The following is an 18,846-nucleotide window of genomic DNA, read 5'->3' on the forward strand; positions in this document are numbered from 1 at the left end:
TCTTGGCATCTGTTACTGATGAACACTCTCTGGGAATATTCTGTACGTCCAATTCACAAACTTATTATTGTACTTACGACTGAAATTTGTTCACACAACTGCTTTTAATTAAAGTTCTCGATTCGTCATGATTGCGAAATGCATGGGATTTTAGACGTTTTGTTTGGAGGAGGAAGTTAATTTGGGTTTCTCAGGGCTGCTTCTTAAGAGGCGAGTGTCTGTCAGAGATGAGAGGGTTAAAGTGCACAGCGAAGGAGTCAGAGGTTAGCTGAGTGTACCGGGATGAAAACCACTGCTGAATCAGACAGCAGCCTTGGCTCTGACTGTGTGAACGTCAGGGTGTCCATGAAACTCCACTAAAACTGTCCAGTCCTTCCCTTGGGAATGAACAGCCACTTCCTTCTTCTATTCCTCTGTTTGCATTTCCTCTGGGAATGGGAGTGTCTCTCTTTAGTTACAGTTACACATATAAACTTTTCCAACTACATAAAAAAGGATGTTACTAGTTCTGAGAATTTCTGAAAATGTACCTTGTTGTCAACAAAACCTTTCCAATCTTAACAATCATGTCAATGAAAATCACTGGGGGAAAACGGTAAAACTAATAACAATATTGAATAAAGCATGCAGACTTACAGAAATATCAGATATTATATTTTCATAATCAATTTATTTATTTATTTTTAAGTTTGGTCTGTTTGTACATTATCATCCAAAAATATTTGTAAAAAAAAAAAAAAAGTAAATTAAAATTTAAAACATAATTTCACTACAATTATATGTCAGTCAAATAGACTAAAATTTAAAAAGGGGAAAAAAATTACTAAAAATATAAATATGATAACTAAAGGAGAAACAGATACATAAATGCCCAACTATCGATTTTTAAATCAAAAACACAACTTACACTTTAGCAGAGACTTGAGACACTCCCATAGAGTATTATACAAAGATGAGCAAAACACGCATGATTTATACTAACAATCTACAATGGCAACACGGAAAGGATTAGGGAGGTTAACACTATCAAACTGAAATGAATTTTGAAAGCAACTCTCCTTTTTTCCAATCAAACAGGATATGGCTCATGACTTACAAAGATTGTGGGCGGATGAACCCCTGACGCAAAACTCCCCACTCCAGAGCCAAGAGTCACAAAGGCTATCGCTTCCATTTCTTGTGTGGACTTGTGTGGACTTGTGGACTGGACAGTATTTGAATTTCAGAGAACCCAGAGGTTTGATGAAGAAGGTCTACAGTAATAACGGCCTGAGAAAATGTCTGCTTGTCACAGAAATCTAGCATTAATTAATGACCAACTGCAAAATCGCTAATAATACTTAAGCTTGTGCCTTGGGCTTGTCAGCCGCACACAAATCAATAGATCGACAGTTTCCACTGTACAACGTAAGCTGACGTCCATTTAAACACACACACAGCTAGGCATTAGAGAGAGTTCTGGTTGAATCGGGCTGGACGTCTCTGACTGCTGCCAGTCTCTTTCTCTTTCCTCCAAGTCCGTTTTCCCAGCACGCAGCCCGAGCTAGATTAGCTAATTAAGGGGGACTGAGGAAGATCTGGAGCTGGTGTGGCGGCGTGTTTTGACAGGTGGGCTTAGCGAACTGTGATTAGGGGAGAGGCCACGGCGAAGCGGTTAAGCCCTCTATAAGCCTCTCGCCGACACGAGGGGCAATGCAATGCATGCAGACCCCTGAAAACCCACTGCTGGTTTTGATAAGGAGGAGGGGGTGGGCAATTTGTGATTGACACCTTGAAGAGCTGAGATTTTGCCCCGTCCTCAACCTGTCCCGCCTGAAAGCTGTCATGAGAGGTATTAAGGAAACACCTGACTTCTTGGACTTTTAAAAGAATATTCTGCCATCAGTACAAGTTAAGGTCAATTAACAGTATTTCTGGCATTATGTTTATCACAACAACATAATATTAACAGAAAAAGAAAAAAAAATCTTATAATGAAGGTGAACAGGGCCAAGAGTTTGAACAATCTAAAAACTGAAATGTGAAGCTTATAAGTTTCTAAAAGCACTTACATTAATTATTATTGTTTGTTTAAGCTATAAAGCATTTTTGTGTCAAGTAAGGTTGTAAAACTGAACCTTACTCCAGAGAAATCTGAATATTTTCCCCACACTAAAAGCATATTAATATACTGTTTAGCTATATCTATACATCTTTTGGCTATACTTTTGAAACAGTGAATATATATTATCATTCACATATTGGCAGTGTTATTTTAACTGAGACACCATTATAGTTTTTTTTTACTAGTTTTTATCACTATTGTAGTCCTGTTTTACTGGTTTTTCTATTTTGAATCCGTTTTTTTATATTCTTGTTTTATTTTAATTTTTGCTGAAGTTTTAGTAATTATGTTCTGTGTTTTTGTCATTTTTAGTATTTATTTTTTCACATATATGTCTATATAGTTTTTATTCATTTTATTTCAGTTATTTTAGTACGTCAAGAAATGTTGCCTTGGCAACCTGAAATAAAAATGAAAGAAAACAAAATCAAATATATATATATATATATATATATATATACATATATATATATATATATATATATATATATATATATATATATATATATATATATATATATAATATATATATATATATATATAAACATATTTTATTTAGTTTCAGGTAAGACTTTTTATATAGTTTAAATTTTAGTTTCAGTTTTAATTTTAGTTAAGTACTGTATAATAACCCTACCGACTGACCCGATTTACTTCCATTGTTAGTGCCTTGCCATAATCCAGATTTTTGCTTTTTTAAAGAACAGGAGGGACAAACAGAAATTATTTTTTTGTGGTAATCAGCATTATGCCATAATAACTGTCAGCTTGTTCAGAACCAGAGCCATTTATGTGACTGAACAAACCACTGAATGCTACTGAATAAAGTTACTGAAGTAAAAGCATAAAAAACAAACAGCTAACCCAAAATGAGAACGTATTAAAGAAAAAAAATATATATATATAAATGAGTGAAAATAATTTTTTCATTACGGCCAGTTGCTTTATTCTCAAGCAAAGATATGATGATATCACTAACTTAGACACATGGTTTGACCAGTCATTTCAAAGACAAATATGAGTTGAACTTTTATGAAATGCATATGAGTTGAAAGTCTTTGATCACCGGAGATAAAGCTGTAGCTGACGCTTCACTCCATAGAGTTCAATGCATTGGACAACGCTGACGTGGGGCATCGAAGGAGCCTTTACACTTAAAAAAGCAACAGACAGCACTTGCACAAACAGTAACTGTTGGCAAGCGTGCAGATATGACCAGTTCAATAGTTTTAATAAACTCTCTCCCCCTTACACCAGAAGCTCTTTGTTTTCTCTCGGGTTCACAAGTGTTTCTTTGTTTTTGCGTGTATGTGTGTGCGTGCATGTGCTCACGAGAGTGGGAAAGCTGCGTGTGTGTGTATGTTTGTGCATTCAGCTATTTGTGAGCAATTCCTCATAGAGCTTTCTCAGCAGGTAAAGATGTGCTTGTGTGGGTGATGGGAGTAGGATTAGTATTATCTAAAACTCTCCAGCCACCCCGAGTATCATCCACCGTGCTTAAGTTAAGGTGCAAGAACGGGTGATTTGCATAAGTAATTAGCTAATGTGCTGTTCAATTTCACTCCCATCTGGCTGCCTGAGCAGGCCCTCATTTCTCAAATTGACAGGCTGGTCTCTATCACTACCCACACTGCAACAAGGCGCACACCAAATTAATTTGTCAACCTTCTCCAGTAATGGGATGTTCACCTTGAAAACTCAATTTTCCTGAGTCCGACTGAGAGAAAAGGTAGGAATTTGCTTTAAAATATAAAGCAAAAAAATATAAAAAAATAGAATAGAATAGAATAAATAACAAAAGAATGGCTAGATGGTTTCTGATAGCTTTCCGGGAAGTGACAGTATAAATCGCATGGAAGATGCTTCACACACCAAACGCACGCACAAGAGGCCACGGAAGTATCTATTTACTAAAATGACCTAATTGGCCATTATTAGAGAGATGGAAATATTTGTTTTCTAAAAAAAAAAATAATAATAATAAAAATCACAAAAATATGACTCGATAGTAATACACTATATTTATTGGAATTAAAAAGTGCAATAACAAAACATTAACTAACTAAAAAAAAAAACATAAAATTGATTAAAAAATATCCTGTTGATCAGCTAAAATGAAGCAAAAATATTGTTTTAAAATATTAAATATAAAAATAAAGTAAAAAAGAAAAATTACAACTAAAAAAGTCTAACATATTTCGAAGTATCTCACTGAGCAAATGAAAAATTTAATTAAAATATAATAATAAATAAATACAATATAACAAAAAAATCTATTAAAAAACTATTTAATACTACTACATTTCAAAATATAAAATATAAAAGAAAATAATCCAAAATAGTTCCCTCACAAAGGGTGATGTTAAATTTGTATCAGTTAACAGTGTAAACAGTTCAATGGGAAATTGTTAAACTTGTGTAAGTCTGGAGATCTAAGCATCAACTTTTCTGTCATGTCTTTGTTGTGCACAGTGGGCCTGGTTATTCTCTTATGGGTGTAGTGCTGGGCGTTGGGGGCTGGTTTGGCACAGACACCACTGATGCCAGGGTGTTTAGCTCAGGGACCACTCAGGGAAATGAGCCAAAAAAAAAAAAGAATTTAATGAAACCCCCAGCCTGCCCAAAATTAATTTTCAGTTTCATTTCTGGCTGTGGGCACTGTGAGTTCTGGGACCCCCGGCCCATTTGTGTAGGTCTGGATTGAGGGTGAAGGGAAAACAGGCTCATATAAATAAAAACATTACTCCACCCAATACCTTTTCTTCTCTGTATTTTATTTCTGCTTGATGGTGACTGCATAGTTATTAAATTCCTTTGTGCGTTGTGCCCGTTATTGTCTCAATGCTCTTAAAATGGCTATTCATTTTGCCAGCTGCCACCCACTACAACATAAAGGGTCCCTAAGAACCGCACGGGTGACGTGGGATTTCTGGAGTGGGCCCAAACCCACTCACACATGCACAAATACCTAAATACACACACTTATGCACACAGCCCATAATGTGTGCCACTATATCACATTTTTATGCCAAAGTCTAATCCAAACGAAGACACTGATACAATCTTTAAGATTTTCTGTGACCTGAAACTTACATGCCACGTTCATCCAGCAGCATTTTAACAACACTTCCGTGCTTAATTTTCAATAAATTCCTCTTCCTGTCAATCCAATACCATCTTTAAGATTTTCTTATGTGCTGCAATCATTCAATGGCATTTAAATAACAACTTCTGTGCTTTATTTTTGTCTAATAAAGCAGCAGTAGCCCTGATGTTCATTTAAGTCTGCTTCTGCTCACCGGGGTGTTGAGCGTCTGTGCTGATGTATGCTGGGAGATGCATTCTGGGCCCTCAGATGCCTCGCTGTCTGTCCAGCGCACCATCAAATGCTTTCCATGCCATTTAGCGCCGTGAATCCCATGCCACAGTGCGTGCCCGACCTTGGCGTTTTCTAGTGGCTCTGCCCGTGCCATCTGCAGCCGGCAGGCTTGGGTAGTAAAGCATCTCGACCCTGCGATTCGGGCACATTACGCCCCCACAAGGGGCTCGGCCAGATGGCACTACCCACTAAGAGGGTTTTACTGCCACTAAAGACGCCTGGGCAGCAGCGGTAGCCACTCTCTCTCTCTCTTCCTCGTTTGCCACTGCCAAATGCTCCTTCAGCAGACACGGCGGTCATGATTAGCAGGCAACAAACAATCCTTTAGCATCCACCAGGGCCTGCTGAACAGTTCCATGCAACCAGAGCCTTTAGCGTAAAGACGAAAAAGAGAGAGACAAACGGCCTGCCTTTCATTACTCGGACTCGTCTACAGAGACTGATTTCTCTGCTCCTGTCATAAAGCTGCCGTTAACTGCCTACAGACCGCGCTTGATGAGAACCAACTCCTGAATTTGCTTGATAAAGCACTGGGTTTTTTTTCCCACAATGGCTTATGGTCTGCACAGTTGGCCCACATGGCGAAGCTAAGAAGTGTTACTGACCCTCCTACGCTAACTTATCAAAGTGATCACATTTAAATGATTAGGTATAATAGGCTGAAGAATTAAAATAAGCAAAGACATCTGACAAAATCAAGTCACTCTCTAAAACATGAAAAATCTCCCACAGTGCATTGGTACGTAATGCTAGTGTGGGTGGCTTGCAGCTGCTTGTTCCAGAGTCAAGGTTTGGATCATTCATTTCAGCAGTTAGACCCCACTGGTAGTAGGCAAAAAAAAAAAGAAAAAAAAAGTATGCAATTAAAAAAAAATCCTTTTGGCTTTGAATATAGATTATATAGATAGAAAGAATGATCAATGGAATGTTAACACCAACTGCAAGGCCTGCACCAATATTTTCAGAGCCAGCATGTATGGTCAGCCTTTACCCCACATCAGAGGACATATAGATCACTCGTCTCAGGTGAGGGGGGAAATAGGAAAAATCATGCGTGTGGTCAGAAAGAAATCAATAAATTCATATATTTTTGTTGGGCGGTTTACAAGAGTAGAGTACAGATGTGTGCTGGAGACGCCATAGATGGTACCTGCTACAGCTCAAACCGGGTTGTGAGAAAAACAGATGTTTAACTTGGGCTTCTACATGTATCGGTTATCATTAAGGAACTTTGAGAAAACCTGCCCTTAAATGAGGGATACAAAACAACAGGTACATTTACCAAGCCTGGCTTAAATGTCTCTAAGGTCTAGCTTAACTCGTGTGGAGATCTCTTAGTAAGCTTGTTAGTATTGCAGCAATGTCTGAAAGTCCAGTCAATCACACAGATGGTAAAGCCCTGATCGAAAAACTCTTATTCTCAGCAGACTAGGTCTTACCGGTAGAATCCACAGCACGGTTAAGATGCGTGAGGGGTGAGCGGTGGCCCTTATGTAAAGTGTTGACAGGATCAGAGGTGGAGGAAGGGATCTTTACTGGACTCTTGGCCCAATTAAGCATCAGTCGCTATGGTTGATTAAGGGATTAAAATGGGCCGGTTGATGAGCTCGGTATTGACTGCTAGAAGAGAACGAGCGAACCTAAATCCCCCCTCTCTCTGGAGCCACTAGCCCGGCAACCTGGCTTCTGGTCTAGTGTGAGAGCGTGTGTGCCTGTGGAAGCTGCCTGCATCTGAATGCGTGCAAATAATAATATGTGAATCTGTAAGTTTTGTATGAAATTGCACAAGCCTTTAGCAGAAAGCGCATCCAAAAATGTTAATTCATTATTTACTCATGTTGTTTCAATGGCAAAAATAAATAAATAAATAAATAAATAATAATAAATAATTGTAATACAATTATCAAAATGATTCTATAATATATCAAAAACATTTTAAATATAGTATATTGAAAAAATATATATTTCCCAATTTTTTTTAAATAAATAAATAAATATTATTGAGAACTATCCATCAGAGTACGTTATTTTGAAGAAAAAAAATACTTTATAATCACTAACCAAAATGTTACAACTTGCTTGTCTTTTAACATTCACTTTTCACCATCCAATTAATTCACATGAGAGAAATTTCCTGCCTTAATTTTTTTCTCTGAAATCGATCAAATTACAAAAGTAAATTGGGCTGCAAACAGCATGTCACACTGACTTAAATTTGTATGTGCTGTATTTGTACTGTGTGTGTAGTATGGTGCTGGGGTTTTATCAGGAAAGTTTATAGCTGCTGGTGGTTTTAATTGCAGAGGTAAAAAGGTTCTTTTCTTTTTTTCTCCCGTTTTATGACATGATTGATTTTCTTTCATCGGCCGAGACTCCCCAGGAGATCCGAGGTGGGGGTGGGTGGAGGTTTTAGGTCAGGGAAAACTGAAGCGTATGTGTGTGTGTGTGTGTGTGTGTGTGTGTGTGTGTGTGTGTGTGTGTGTGTGTGTGTGTGTGTGTGTGTGTGTGTGTGTGTGTGTGTGTGTGTGTGTGTGTGTGTGTGTATGTGTGTGTGTGTGTGTGTGTGCATTTTCACCGGACTTAAACCAACCAGCTCTTTCCGTATATGTCGGACAAGTTGAGCGCTTCACACTGTGTCTGGATACAACATGCCAGGGAACACAAGCAGAAGAGGGTTAAACATCATCTTCTCCACACACACACACACTCAGTCTATTCACCTCTATGGGCCTGACAGCTCTGTACCCCCCAACTGTTGAAAATGACTGCTGGAGAAATTCCAATGGAGAAGATTATTTTTCAGCAAAATTCACTTCAGAGTGTCAATAAAAACAATTTATTATTATTTATAGAAGAATTAGTACCTGCAATTATAAGAATTACAAAAAAGCAAAAAATAACAAGTGTATATAACAAGCCTTTTTGTACCCAACCACCTAATAATACAGAATATTTCACCTGGCAGTCTATATAAAAGCACGCAAAAAAGTCTCAGTCTTAAATTAAAGAATGAAGCTATATCTAGAGATTTAGAAGTATGTTCAATTAAGTAGCAACCACCCAGAACAGCCTAGTAACCACACAGCAACCCCCTAATAAGCTCTCAAAACACCTTAGCAACCACATTGCAATACCTTTGCAAATCCTTACCCTAGCAACATTGAAGTTTTATGGCCAAGAATCACTAATAGTAAAAATCTGTAAACTATTGACATATTTAATTTTTAAATTAAAATGCTGTAAAATATTAATATTTATTTATTTATTTATATATATATATTTCATTATGGTAAATTCACTGTGACATACAACTTTAAGTGGCTTATTGCTTTCAGAACATGAATGAATAAAAGATTTGCATTAATAGTAAAATTCTAAATAAACTCATCCACCAGTATAACTCATTAGCATAACTGTAGGCCATATATGGTTAAATTTTATTATTGTACTCTTTTTTTATCCTCGTCACAATCATTTCTGTAATTTCTAAAATGTTAGTTCCAAAAAAAAATAAGTTTTCTTTATCATAAATTACATTTAAAGTGATTAAAAATTTTGTGGCACTATAATTTTAATGAAAAATTGTTTTACAAAGTAAAACAAGTTTTAAAAATGAATTACGGATAACTGACTGGCTACTAGCTTGTTCCATTCTGGCAGTCGAGACTGCACCCCTGGCTCCGGTCCGAGTGATCAATGTATTACAAGACAATGTGTTTTTACTTAGGGCATAAATCCATGTGAAAGTGCACCCGGTTCTGGCTACCAGAGGGGACATGGCTCAGACAAATCACCCCACTTATCCCAATCCCAACACACTCTACATTACTCTCCGCAGATTTGGGGGGGCATCCCCTTCTGCCCACCATTAGCTACTTTATTTCATTCCTGGGATCAAATTTGTTGTCCAGTTAGGCCTCTCAAAGACCATCTCAAAGGGAATAAATAAAAGCAAGCTTTATTGCTCGGCACCCTGAAACAAGAAAGGGGGCAAGGAGAGAGGGAGAGAGAAAGAAAAAAAATCTCCAATTCATTCGGATCCAGTCAATAACACTGTAATATTTATGAAGGCTGGATGCTGGCCTGCCCTAAAACCCAAACTCCAGCAATCCTGAATTATAAATTGGTATTGATTTGTGTTGTGTTTTGTGTGAGAGCGTGTGTGTGTCCATGCGTGTGTTTGTTGGAGAGACTGAGAAATACAGAAACGGCATGTGTGTGTGTTTGTGTAAGAAAGACAGACAGAGAAAGTGTGTGTATAATTATGTAGAGGCAGTATTCGTTTGGAAAGCGAGGGATGGTGTGTTTTTACGGGCCGATAGAATTCTAACAAGAGGTGTATATAGCTTCAGGTGGGCAAACGAGTGTGAGTATGAATGAGAATTGACATGCCTTTGCAAGAATGTCTGTGTATAATACTATAAATGCAAGTAGGTGCATTTGTGACTATGTGCACATACATACTGTACATGTGTGTTAAGTTTAAACTATGGGGTCTTACTAACAACAACAAAGCATCAAATATACATGATCCTCTGGCTCTAGAGATCTATGTCAGCGGCACATAACACAACAAAGGCTGACCCAGACAAACACCAACACAAACTACACCACCACAACTCAGACACAAGCCAGGCTTCATCACAAGCAGTTCCTGCACAGGGTAAAGCTCTCTATGTAATGGTGGACACTAATTAGTGGTGTTTACTAAGGCACTTAAAGCAAACACTATTACAATTGCTCATATTTAGGGTTTGCGATTTATCACACTTCTAACCAAGTAATAAATGTACTGGTTGTGCTACAAACAGTTCAAATGATGTGTTTTTTTTTTTTTTTTTTTTTTTTAAGGATGGGTGTGCTATTACTTTTCCAAGCATTTAGATTTACGGTTTTCATATGGCGTACTAAAAAAAAAATCTCATAGACTTAAAGCAATATTTAGAGACTCAGAGGTGCACTCTAGTAAGCAACCACCCATAACACCCTAGTGACCACATAGCAACGCCTTGTTAATGCTTACGACACCAGTTTTACAACCATGAATCACTCACTGAATCACTAAAATATTAAATGTAAATTATATTTTACATACATTTTATATATTTAGCAAAGATGCAATTGATTAAAAGTTACAGTAAAGAGTTTTGAATTGTTACAAAAGATTTATATTCCAACAAAAACTTTCTTTTGAACTTTCTATTCATCAAAGAATCTTTAAAAAAAAATTTAAATTAAAAATGAAGCAATGTTGTCATCATTGAAAATAAGAACGCACCAAATCAGCATATTAGAATGATTTCTGAAGGATCATGTGACCCTGAAGACTGGAGTAATGGCTGATAAATTCAGCTTTGCCATAACAGGAATAATTGACATTTTAAAATATATTTAAATTGTAATACTATTTCACAATATTACTGTTTTTACTGAATTTTCCATCAAATAAATGCAGCTTTGGTGAACATAAGAAACTTCTTTCAAAAAAAATAAAAAATAAAAATAAATGTCTGACTGACCCCATATGTTCGAATGATACTGAAACTGTGTTTTTGTTTTGTAATTTCATTGTAGTCGGCTGATTTTAACCGATATGAAAAAATTAAGGGTTTGAATAACAATACAAGTCAACCTAGCAGTTCACTGAAACAATAAAACATCTCACTGGGAAGATCTGTGTATGTTTGTATGTATGTTTGTGATTATGTAACAGTCAGTCCCTAAAGCAGTCTCCTGTGGCTGGATACTACGCTGCCATGGTCGCCCACATCAGATTTATGGATCTTTATATAGAAATCAATACCCTCTTAATCTGCTCCTCTTTCTCTTTCCAATCTCCTCTGGGCTTCATCCCTCCACCTCTTCCATTCTGACTCCGTTTCCATTTCTCCACCTGCCTCCATCCAGCACCTGCCTTTCTCTTTCGTTTGCCCTCCACCCCACCTCTACCCTCATCCACACCATCACTTCTGTCCTCCACACCCCTCTTTCTTGGTCTCTGTTTCTTTTTCCGCTTATATGCTGGTCTGGGCATGTCAAGGCCAGATTGCACCCTGAGACAGTGACAGACCCAGAGGACATAGGGAGGAAAGAAAAAAGAAAGCATAGATGGAGTGGTAGAGGATAAATCGCACTCATTCAAAACCACATCAAGGACATTCTATACCACTGTGTTTTCCTGCTGTTCAGCTGTGTGGGATTTCAGAGGTGAGGTTGACTAGATTTGGATCTGCAGAGTTCAGCTCACAAATCACTCCCTGATCCAGTTGGAAACTCTAGAGGTGGAATGACCTTTCTTCTGCTTTTGTTACTGTTTACTGTATGGTTATTGTGTTTAACTGCATAACACTGAGAATAATTGAATATTGAATGAGGAAAAAATACTCAATATACTCTAATATATTTAAAATGTAATTCTGGGGGGAGAACACTTAAAGTGTAGACAAAAAAAAAAAAAAAGTTGCGTCTGGTTAGGCCATGACATAAAACTAAAATGCTTACTAAAATGAAAAGACCCTAAAAGGAAGGCTGAATATATACTATAATTTAGATTTAAGACAGAACTAAATTTGATATGTTTAACTACACATGCATTCTGTATTCAAAACCACCTCTTATATGTGAGCACCTCTCGAGAACATCTGCAGTTTGACCGGACCATGAACTGCACAGAGCCCCATGCTGATCTGGATCTCCATGGGGCGACAGGACTGCTCTACCCTTTCAGCAGCTTAAGGAGGAGCATGCAAACCCCCTTCACATCTGCTAGCCAGAATCAGCACCATGGATAGAGACACCTTAATGAAGCATGGCACCATACCCTCTGATGCAAAACAGCAGGGCCTCATTAGGACTGTTTTTAATTGGACAGACGTTCGTGTAACTAAGGTAAGAAGGGGTAAAGTTATCAGAGAGTAAACAGAAATTAAGCAGGACCTATTGGATATTGAAATTTACAAATTTGATCAACTATTTGTTTCTAGAGTTTCTAAAAAAAAAAAAATCATAATTTTAACAGTAAAAGATTTTAAAATGGTAAAAACCTGTTAATTAGTTAAGAGCTTCCCTGTTATATATGGTAAAAGCTATAATAAATCTAATGGCATTTCATGTAATTGTGTTTATTTACGGTTAACAGAATTCCCTGTGTAACACTTCACATTTTATATTTAAATAATTGTGTTCCTTCTGGACATATTGGATATTAAAACTTTTGCATTTTATCAACTATTTGTAGCTAGAGATGTTATTTGAATCATTACAGTGATTTTGCCACAGTTATGGGGCAGTTTTAGGCAAAATACAAAGCATAATTATGATATTTTAGTCTGAAATCATATACAGTACCCATCTGGCATCAGAACATGGGTTAGACTCTGAGTTCAGGCCCAGTTCACAATATCCCAGACAAGTCAATATGATCTTAGTCAATACTGGGGCGTGGCTAAGAGGGCCCCTGACTGTGTTTACTTTCCCAGATTACACAGCACCCAGCGCTCCTTCTTTGAGACCCGCAGGAGGCAACGATATGTCGACAGAGGGATAAGGAAGAAGCGATCGATAGCTTTTCCCTCACAGAGGGGTAGCAAGGGATAATGCTAGCATTAGTGACAGGCACTGGAGGGGTGGATTTAGCTGAAACACTTCCACGCTTGCTGGAGGGGGGCGTTCAGATTCCCATAACCCCAGAAACGCTCTGCCATTCAGTGGAAGGAGGCGATGCTCACCTGGCTGTTTGGAGAATCTCGCTCCGAGCATCTAACAGCATCCCTAAAGAAGCTGCATGAAACCCTGCATTATAGTGTAAGAACTGACAGATGTGTAGTTGTTGTTTTGTTTGAGTTCTTCCTCCTTCTATTCCTGTCTTTCTGCTTCTCTCTTTCTCCATCAGAGTGGGCCCTCAGGAGCACATCCATCCCTGCAGGGCCCGGGGCCGTTATGCAGGCTGTGACTAAGCCTGGGCCTAATGTTGTCTGCCCCACAGGCTCCCAGACACATCTCACCTCAGGCTCTGGATGCAAACACAACACTTTCCCCATAGAGAGCAGTAAACAGGCACTACAGATGCCCCTCGCTCTGCTATAACTCCTGCCAGCCTCACCGACTGCTTCATCTGTTTTTAAGTGAATAGAAGAACAGACCTTTTGCACAAAGCTCTTTGAATGTACAAAAAAAACCAAAATAGGTATGTTTCACCACAAAAAAAGCACATTGAAAAATATACTTGTTACCTATTTCTACCTGATCTGACCATTAAAATTACTTTAGTTGGTGTAACTGTAATATTGTGAATAGTTTAATTTCAGGTGACCCTGGAGTGAGGAAAAAATTGTAGCTGGATGCACAAAATGACAACTTTATAAGTAAGGAGGTGGAATTTGTCAAGCCCTTTTAAGGCACTGGCTTAAGCCATGACAGCCACATTTTTAATATACTGTGTCAAGTTAAAAGTACTTTTAAAACACTTACTGTACATAACTTTCAGCAAATCATTAAGTACTGCTGAGTGGATGTTAAATAATCTAATTAATATTCATGATCCATGTAAAAGCCAGGACGATATGGTGTTCCCCAATTTTTCAGATAATTTCTACACCCCTTATTCAGTCAAATAAAAAAAAAGAAAGAAAATTAAAACTTAAAAAAATGAAAAAGTCCATGAGGACGTTGGTGCTCCAGATACAGTGAGTTAACCTTCTGTTGGAGGCTTCTGTGCAGCAGAGGGTGAGACTGTAACAACAGAGCTGAGAGGGAAGGTGCTTGTGGTTGTGTGGCTTTCTATTTGCAGTCCTGGCTGTGTAGCTGGTGTAGCAAGAGTTGAAACGGATAGCCCACATGAAAGAGGAGAGGTCTACAGCACAAACAGCGACTGCCGTATTTCCCTTCAATCCTCTCAGTCGGCCACTCAAGGTCATCATTGTGTTACGATTAAGATAAAAACACACGTTTGCATTAGGTTGTGGCTGCGAGATTAGAGGTGAAATTGTCATATATGATATGTATCACAGTCGTTGCCCAAGACACTCAGGGCTGTGGTGCTTCTGTGGGTGGTATGGGTTTGAATTAGGCCTGCAACACCTCATTATCCCATTCTCCCGTCATTTCCTGACGTCTCTATATTCAATATATGAAAAAAAGCACAAAAACACAAAATCCTTTAAAGTGTAGGCTGAAAGCTCAGGAATGATTGTGTTCGCAATCACTTCTGCAGTTGATGGGGCTGCTTTTGGTAAAAATGGCTCAATAGATTCAGGGTTAATGAGAGATGACCATTCTAAAATCGCTATGGGAACTTTATGCTCCACATCGTCATGGCGACTGGCCTCATTTCACCTGCATCTGTCAGTGTTTTTATCAGAGTGCCACCACCAGGGCTACAGCTGTGCCATAGCAGAATGCTCAAAAATCACTCTTACTTTCTAGCACTGTTTTCATACTCTTGTTTCTTCTTCTCCATTCCACATAAGTGTGTATGAGAAAGGAATGGGGGCAAGACAGGTCCCCCTGTGAGGGAGAGGATATACTAAATTATTAAACCAGCCAAACGGGCCACATGCAACAGGCCCTACAACACACCATGATTATTCATATTTCACACATAAAACACACACATACACATGCAAAAAAAAGAAAAAAAATATATATATATACCTGCATAACGGACAGACCTAGTATGAATCCAACCTAAAACACTTGAACAATATTTGGCAAACCTATTGCTTTTTACCATTGGCAGATGGGAGAAGTGCTTTTTGTTATAATTCCATTTGTTAAAACTACTAGCACAGAAATGACACACTTCACCTTTAAAGGGATAGTTTTTTGTGTTCTTAGAAAGAAACTCATACAGGTTTGGAACAAGTGTAGTGTGAGTAAACAATGACAGAATTTTCATTGTTGCGCAAATTATTTCTTTTAGAACCGTTTTTATGTAATAATAAAATGCTGCTTTTGTGATGGCTAAAAGTGACTGCAAATTATTACTCTAAAATGATTAATCAATAAAATATTTTCACCACTCTTTTTGATATTCCACATTAAAGCACATTAAAGACTTCCCAGTCCTGAGTGTATAATGTCATACATGTACAGTATCCGTCTGAAATGTGTCTCTAACACACACTTACCTAAAATCTGCCTATTTAACACCCTTCTCTTCTGCCTCTGACTCATCTCCACTTCCAAGAGCTCATCATTTTTTTCAATTTTACCCAGGCTGCCCAGTAATGTCCTTCTTTTATTGCAAATCTATACTCTTAATCTGGCCGGCAACGATGGGCGCGCAGCTCGATCAATAGAACGCGAATGCTGGGAAGAGTCCAGAGAAGCTGATAACCAAAAATCAGCAGCCACCCCCACAGGGTTAAGCTCTGACATAGACATGCACATATATGTACAACCACACACAGCTCTAACACATACAAACAGTCAAACAAAGGGTTAAGATTGAGGAGCACTCATATTTGTATTTTCATGTAGACATAATCCTATACAAACAGTCAACTAAAGGGTTAAGTTCTGAATTAAGCACACATATAAATAATCAAGCAAAGGGAAGGACCATTAGTAAAAAAGCTACTATTTTTATATATTAATTTTATATTAATATAATATTTTTACATATATTAGTTTATTTTTTAATTTTTATGTTTTCATTTATTTGTTGTATTTAAGTAGAAATATATTTAATAATGTATATATTTATAAAAAGGTGTAAACACAATACTTTCAAAAAATAAATGTATAACATATATTAGTAAATATTTTATTATTAACCTTGAATTTAAATTACACTTTAATTTATGTTATTGTTTATTTCCTTTAAAATGTTTTTTACTCCCAGATCTTCAGTGTAGAAACTGACCAGTACAAAAGAGTAAATATGTTCAATGTCAAAAATATATTATTATTATCCTTAAACTTAAAACCCAATACACTGTTTATTTCCTTTAAAATGATTTTTTACTCCAGGATTTCCAATGTTGTCCCAGACTTTTGGGTCTCACTGTACATAAAACAATATTACACTTAACACACACGTCTCAAGAAGTCTTTATCTTCATTTTCACACATCTACTGATCTGTGCCATACAGGACCTTCATGAAAACTAATTTCCTGATTAAGACACAAGATGAGAGAGACACTTTGTGATAACAGACATAGAGCAGAGGTCAGGAAGGTCACATGGAATTGCATGTTAACCGTTATCTATGGTCTCATGTCAATGCTTTACTGCTTGTGCATGACTCAAAATGAAAAGCATAGAAGCGAATTATGACGATCATGCTTGAGGCTGGATGGATGGGAGGCAAAAGGAGGTAATTAGACCAAACTCCCCCCATCCTGCTATAAGCACTGACAGCACCGCACAATTTATTGCCCAACTAAGAGAACTCTCTGGACGATCTAATTGCAATATTAGCTTGTACTAACACCTGTTTTAAAGCTCGCACAGCAATATTTCACTTTACTCTTGCCTGAGCACTTCTTGATCTGCAAATGGCATGTAATGCTTCCCAGTTTGTGTAAGTAAAGGGGTCATGAGATATGACCCCTGACCTTTCTGACCCATACTTAACCCCTAACTAAGTGGACTTGAGAACAGACATTTACGAAGCTGGAACAGGACAGGAAGTGACTGTGTCACCGTAACTGCCTTATTTCCCGTGATAACCAATAATGGGCCGAAATCACAAATAATCAAGTGAAGCTCTTTGTTTGTTGTTGTTTATTGTCCCCATTAGCGGTAAACATCACGATCAATGGGGTAAAATTGATGAGACTAAACCAACGGAGAGGCAGGCATGAAAAATGTTTTCTTCTAACACCACCAGGTCTGGCTGTGTTAATGCAAGTGTGCGCGTGTGAGGGCTCTTATTTGTGATGCATGGGGCTGCACAGCCATGCACAGCAGGTCTTGATTTACAGAGCAGATCTGTGCTTGAAACAAAGGTAGAGACTGTGAAGGACAGGATGAATGGCCGTGATTAAGCCTTTTACAGTGACGGGCTCTACAGCTGATTTGCATGGTGGGCCGGCAGCCATCCCTTGCGCCGAACTGATTTATCTGTTGGTTTAAGGAGCTCAGGGCGGCGCTCCTATAAATACTGCCCATCTTAATAGGGCGCTAAAATGCAGTTGTATGGACCAGTCTGTCTTAAATCACATGCATCACATAACACTTTAGAATGGGTTTTGGTCAGCGTAATGAGGAGTTCGGATGTGGCTGGCACACACACACACACACACACACTAGACATCAGGGATTCAGCCCCCACATAGCGCCTTTCATTCCGACTACTCCCAGAGGAAACATTTCAGATGGCAATATCAGCCTCATTGTAGAGAGATGAAAAATTCAAACGCTCTCGTGCACGCTTTTGTCGTATTTTGTCACGCCTTTGATGGTTCTCTCGCCCCATCGGTTGTTAGTAAATTGGCATTATTCGTAGTTGCTTGCTGGTGCGGCTGCTATAATGGTTGCAGGGTTTTGTCATTTACTGAGCGGCTAAATAATGGTACATTCCATAAACGACACAGAGAGCATGAAAAGGTGACATCATCTCTGCAGGTTCGGACCTTACACCAATCAGATGCACTCCATGGCAGCTAGAGGTGAGAAGATTTCATGTGTGGTTGTGCGTACACACTTTTGTAAGTGTGTGTGTGTGGAGAAAGAGGGAGGGTCACTGATTTCCGGCTCCCTTCACTTCTGTCCGCTGGATACGCTCCAAGGCCAGTCTAACGAGCCAACATGGATTTGGTAATGACCCCTGTGCCCTAGGAGGACACTCTCACTGCTGTCCTGTTTGGAAGAGCACACTCTCTCACACAATCACATCCGCTTCATTCCAGTCATTACAGAGCCTCCCTACAGACGCTTTTAGCGGGTAGAAGTCCAGTCAACAGGGTAAAGAGTTTGAGAGATGGTATTGAGAACAGAATAAGCAGTTAGCAATCCTAAAACTAAAAACAAGTAGCATTAACCCATGGGGAAAAAAGCAAAACTGATGGGAATTATGCAATATATTCAATATCTCTAAATGTTTCAGAATCCCAGATGTGGTTGCTGCGAGAGCTGCATTTGTCAAGAGGAGCAAGTCTACACACACTGTCTTTTGCTCACTTGGCGGCAAGGCTGATTATGTTCTGTTGTGGGATGCGGGATTTGCTCCCCAAAATGCACATTAATAAAATATCCAGATGCCTGAAGATGCAGACGCCTTTCCATTTTGGAGGGCAAGAGGAAGATAGAAGATGTTCTTACCTGTCGATGATGACAGGATCAGATGGCGTCTCGTTTCGGTTCCCGCAGCTCTTCTTGTCACAACACCGGCTGAAATGGATAGAAGACATAAGTTA

At 38.4% G+C, this 18,846-nt stretch overlaps 1 protein-coding gene across 6 annotated transcripts in view; it reads right to left on the reverse strand.

Moving 5' to 3' along the window:
- LOC109102869 (transcription factor COE3-like) overlaps nt 1–18,846 on the reverse strand; it is a 107,033-nt gene that overhangs the window by 53,800 nt on the left and 34,387 nt on the right. For all 6 annotated transcript variants that reach the window (XM_042769960.1, XM_042769956.1, XM_042769955.1 and 3 more), the window contains exon 6: nt 18,752–18,820. In XM_042769960.1, coding sequence (XP_042625894.1) covers nt 18,752–18,820 — 69 coding nt within the window. The remainder of the gene's footprint in view (nt 1–18,751; nt 18,821–18,846) is intronic.

This window comes from Cyprinus carpio, chromosome A14 (genome assembly GCF_018340385.1).
Source record: "Cyprinus carpio isolate SPL01 chromosome A14, ASM1834038v1, whole genome shotgun sequence".
Taxonomy (NCBI): domain Eukaryota; kingdom Metazoa; phylum Chordata; class Actinopteri; order Cypriniformes; family Cyprinidae; genus Cyprinus; species Cyprinus carpio.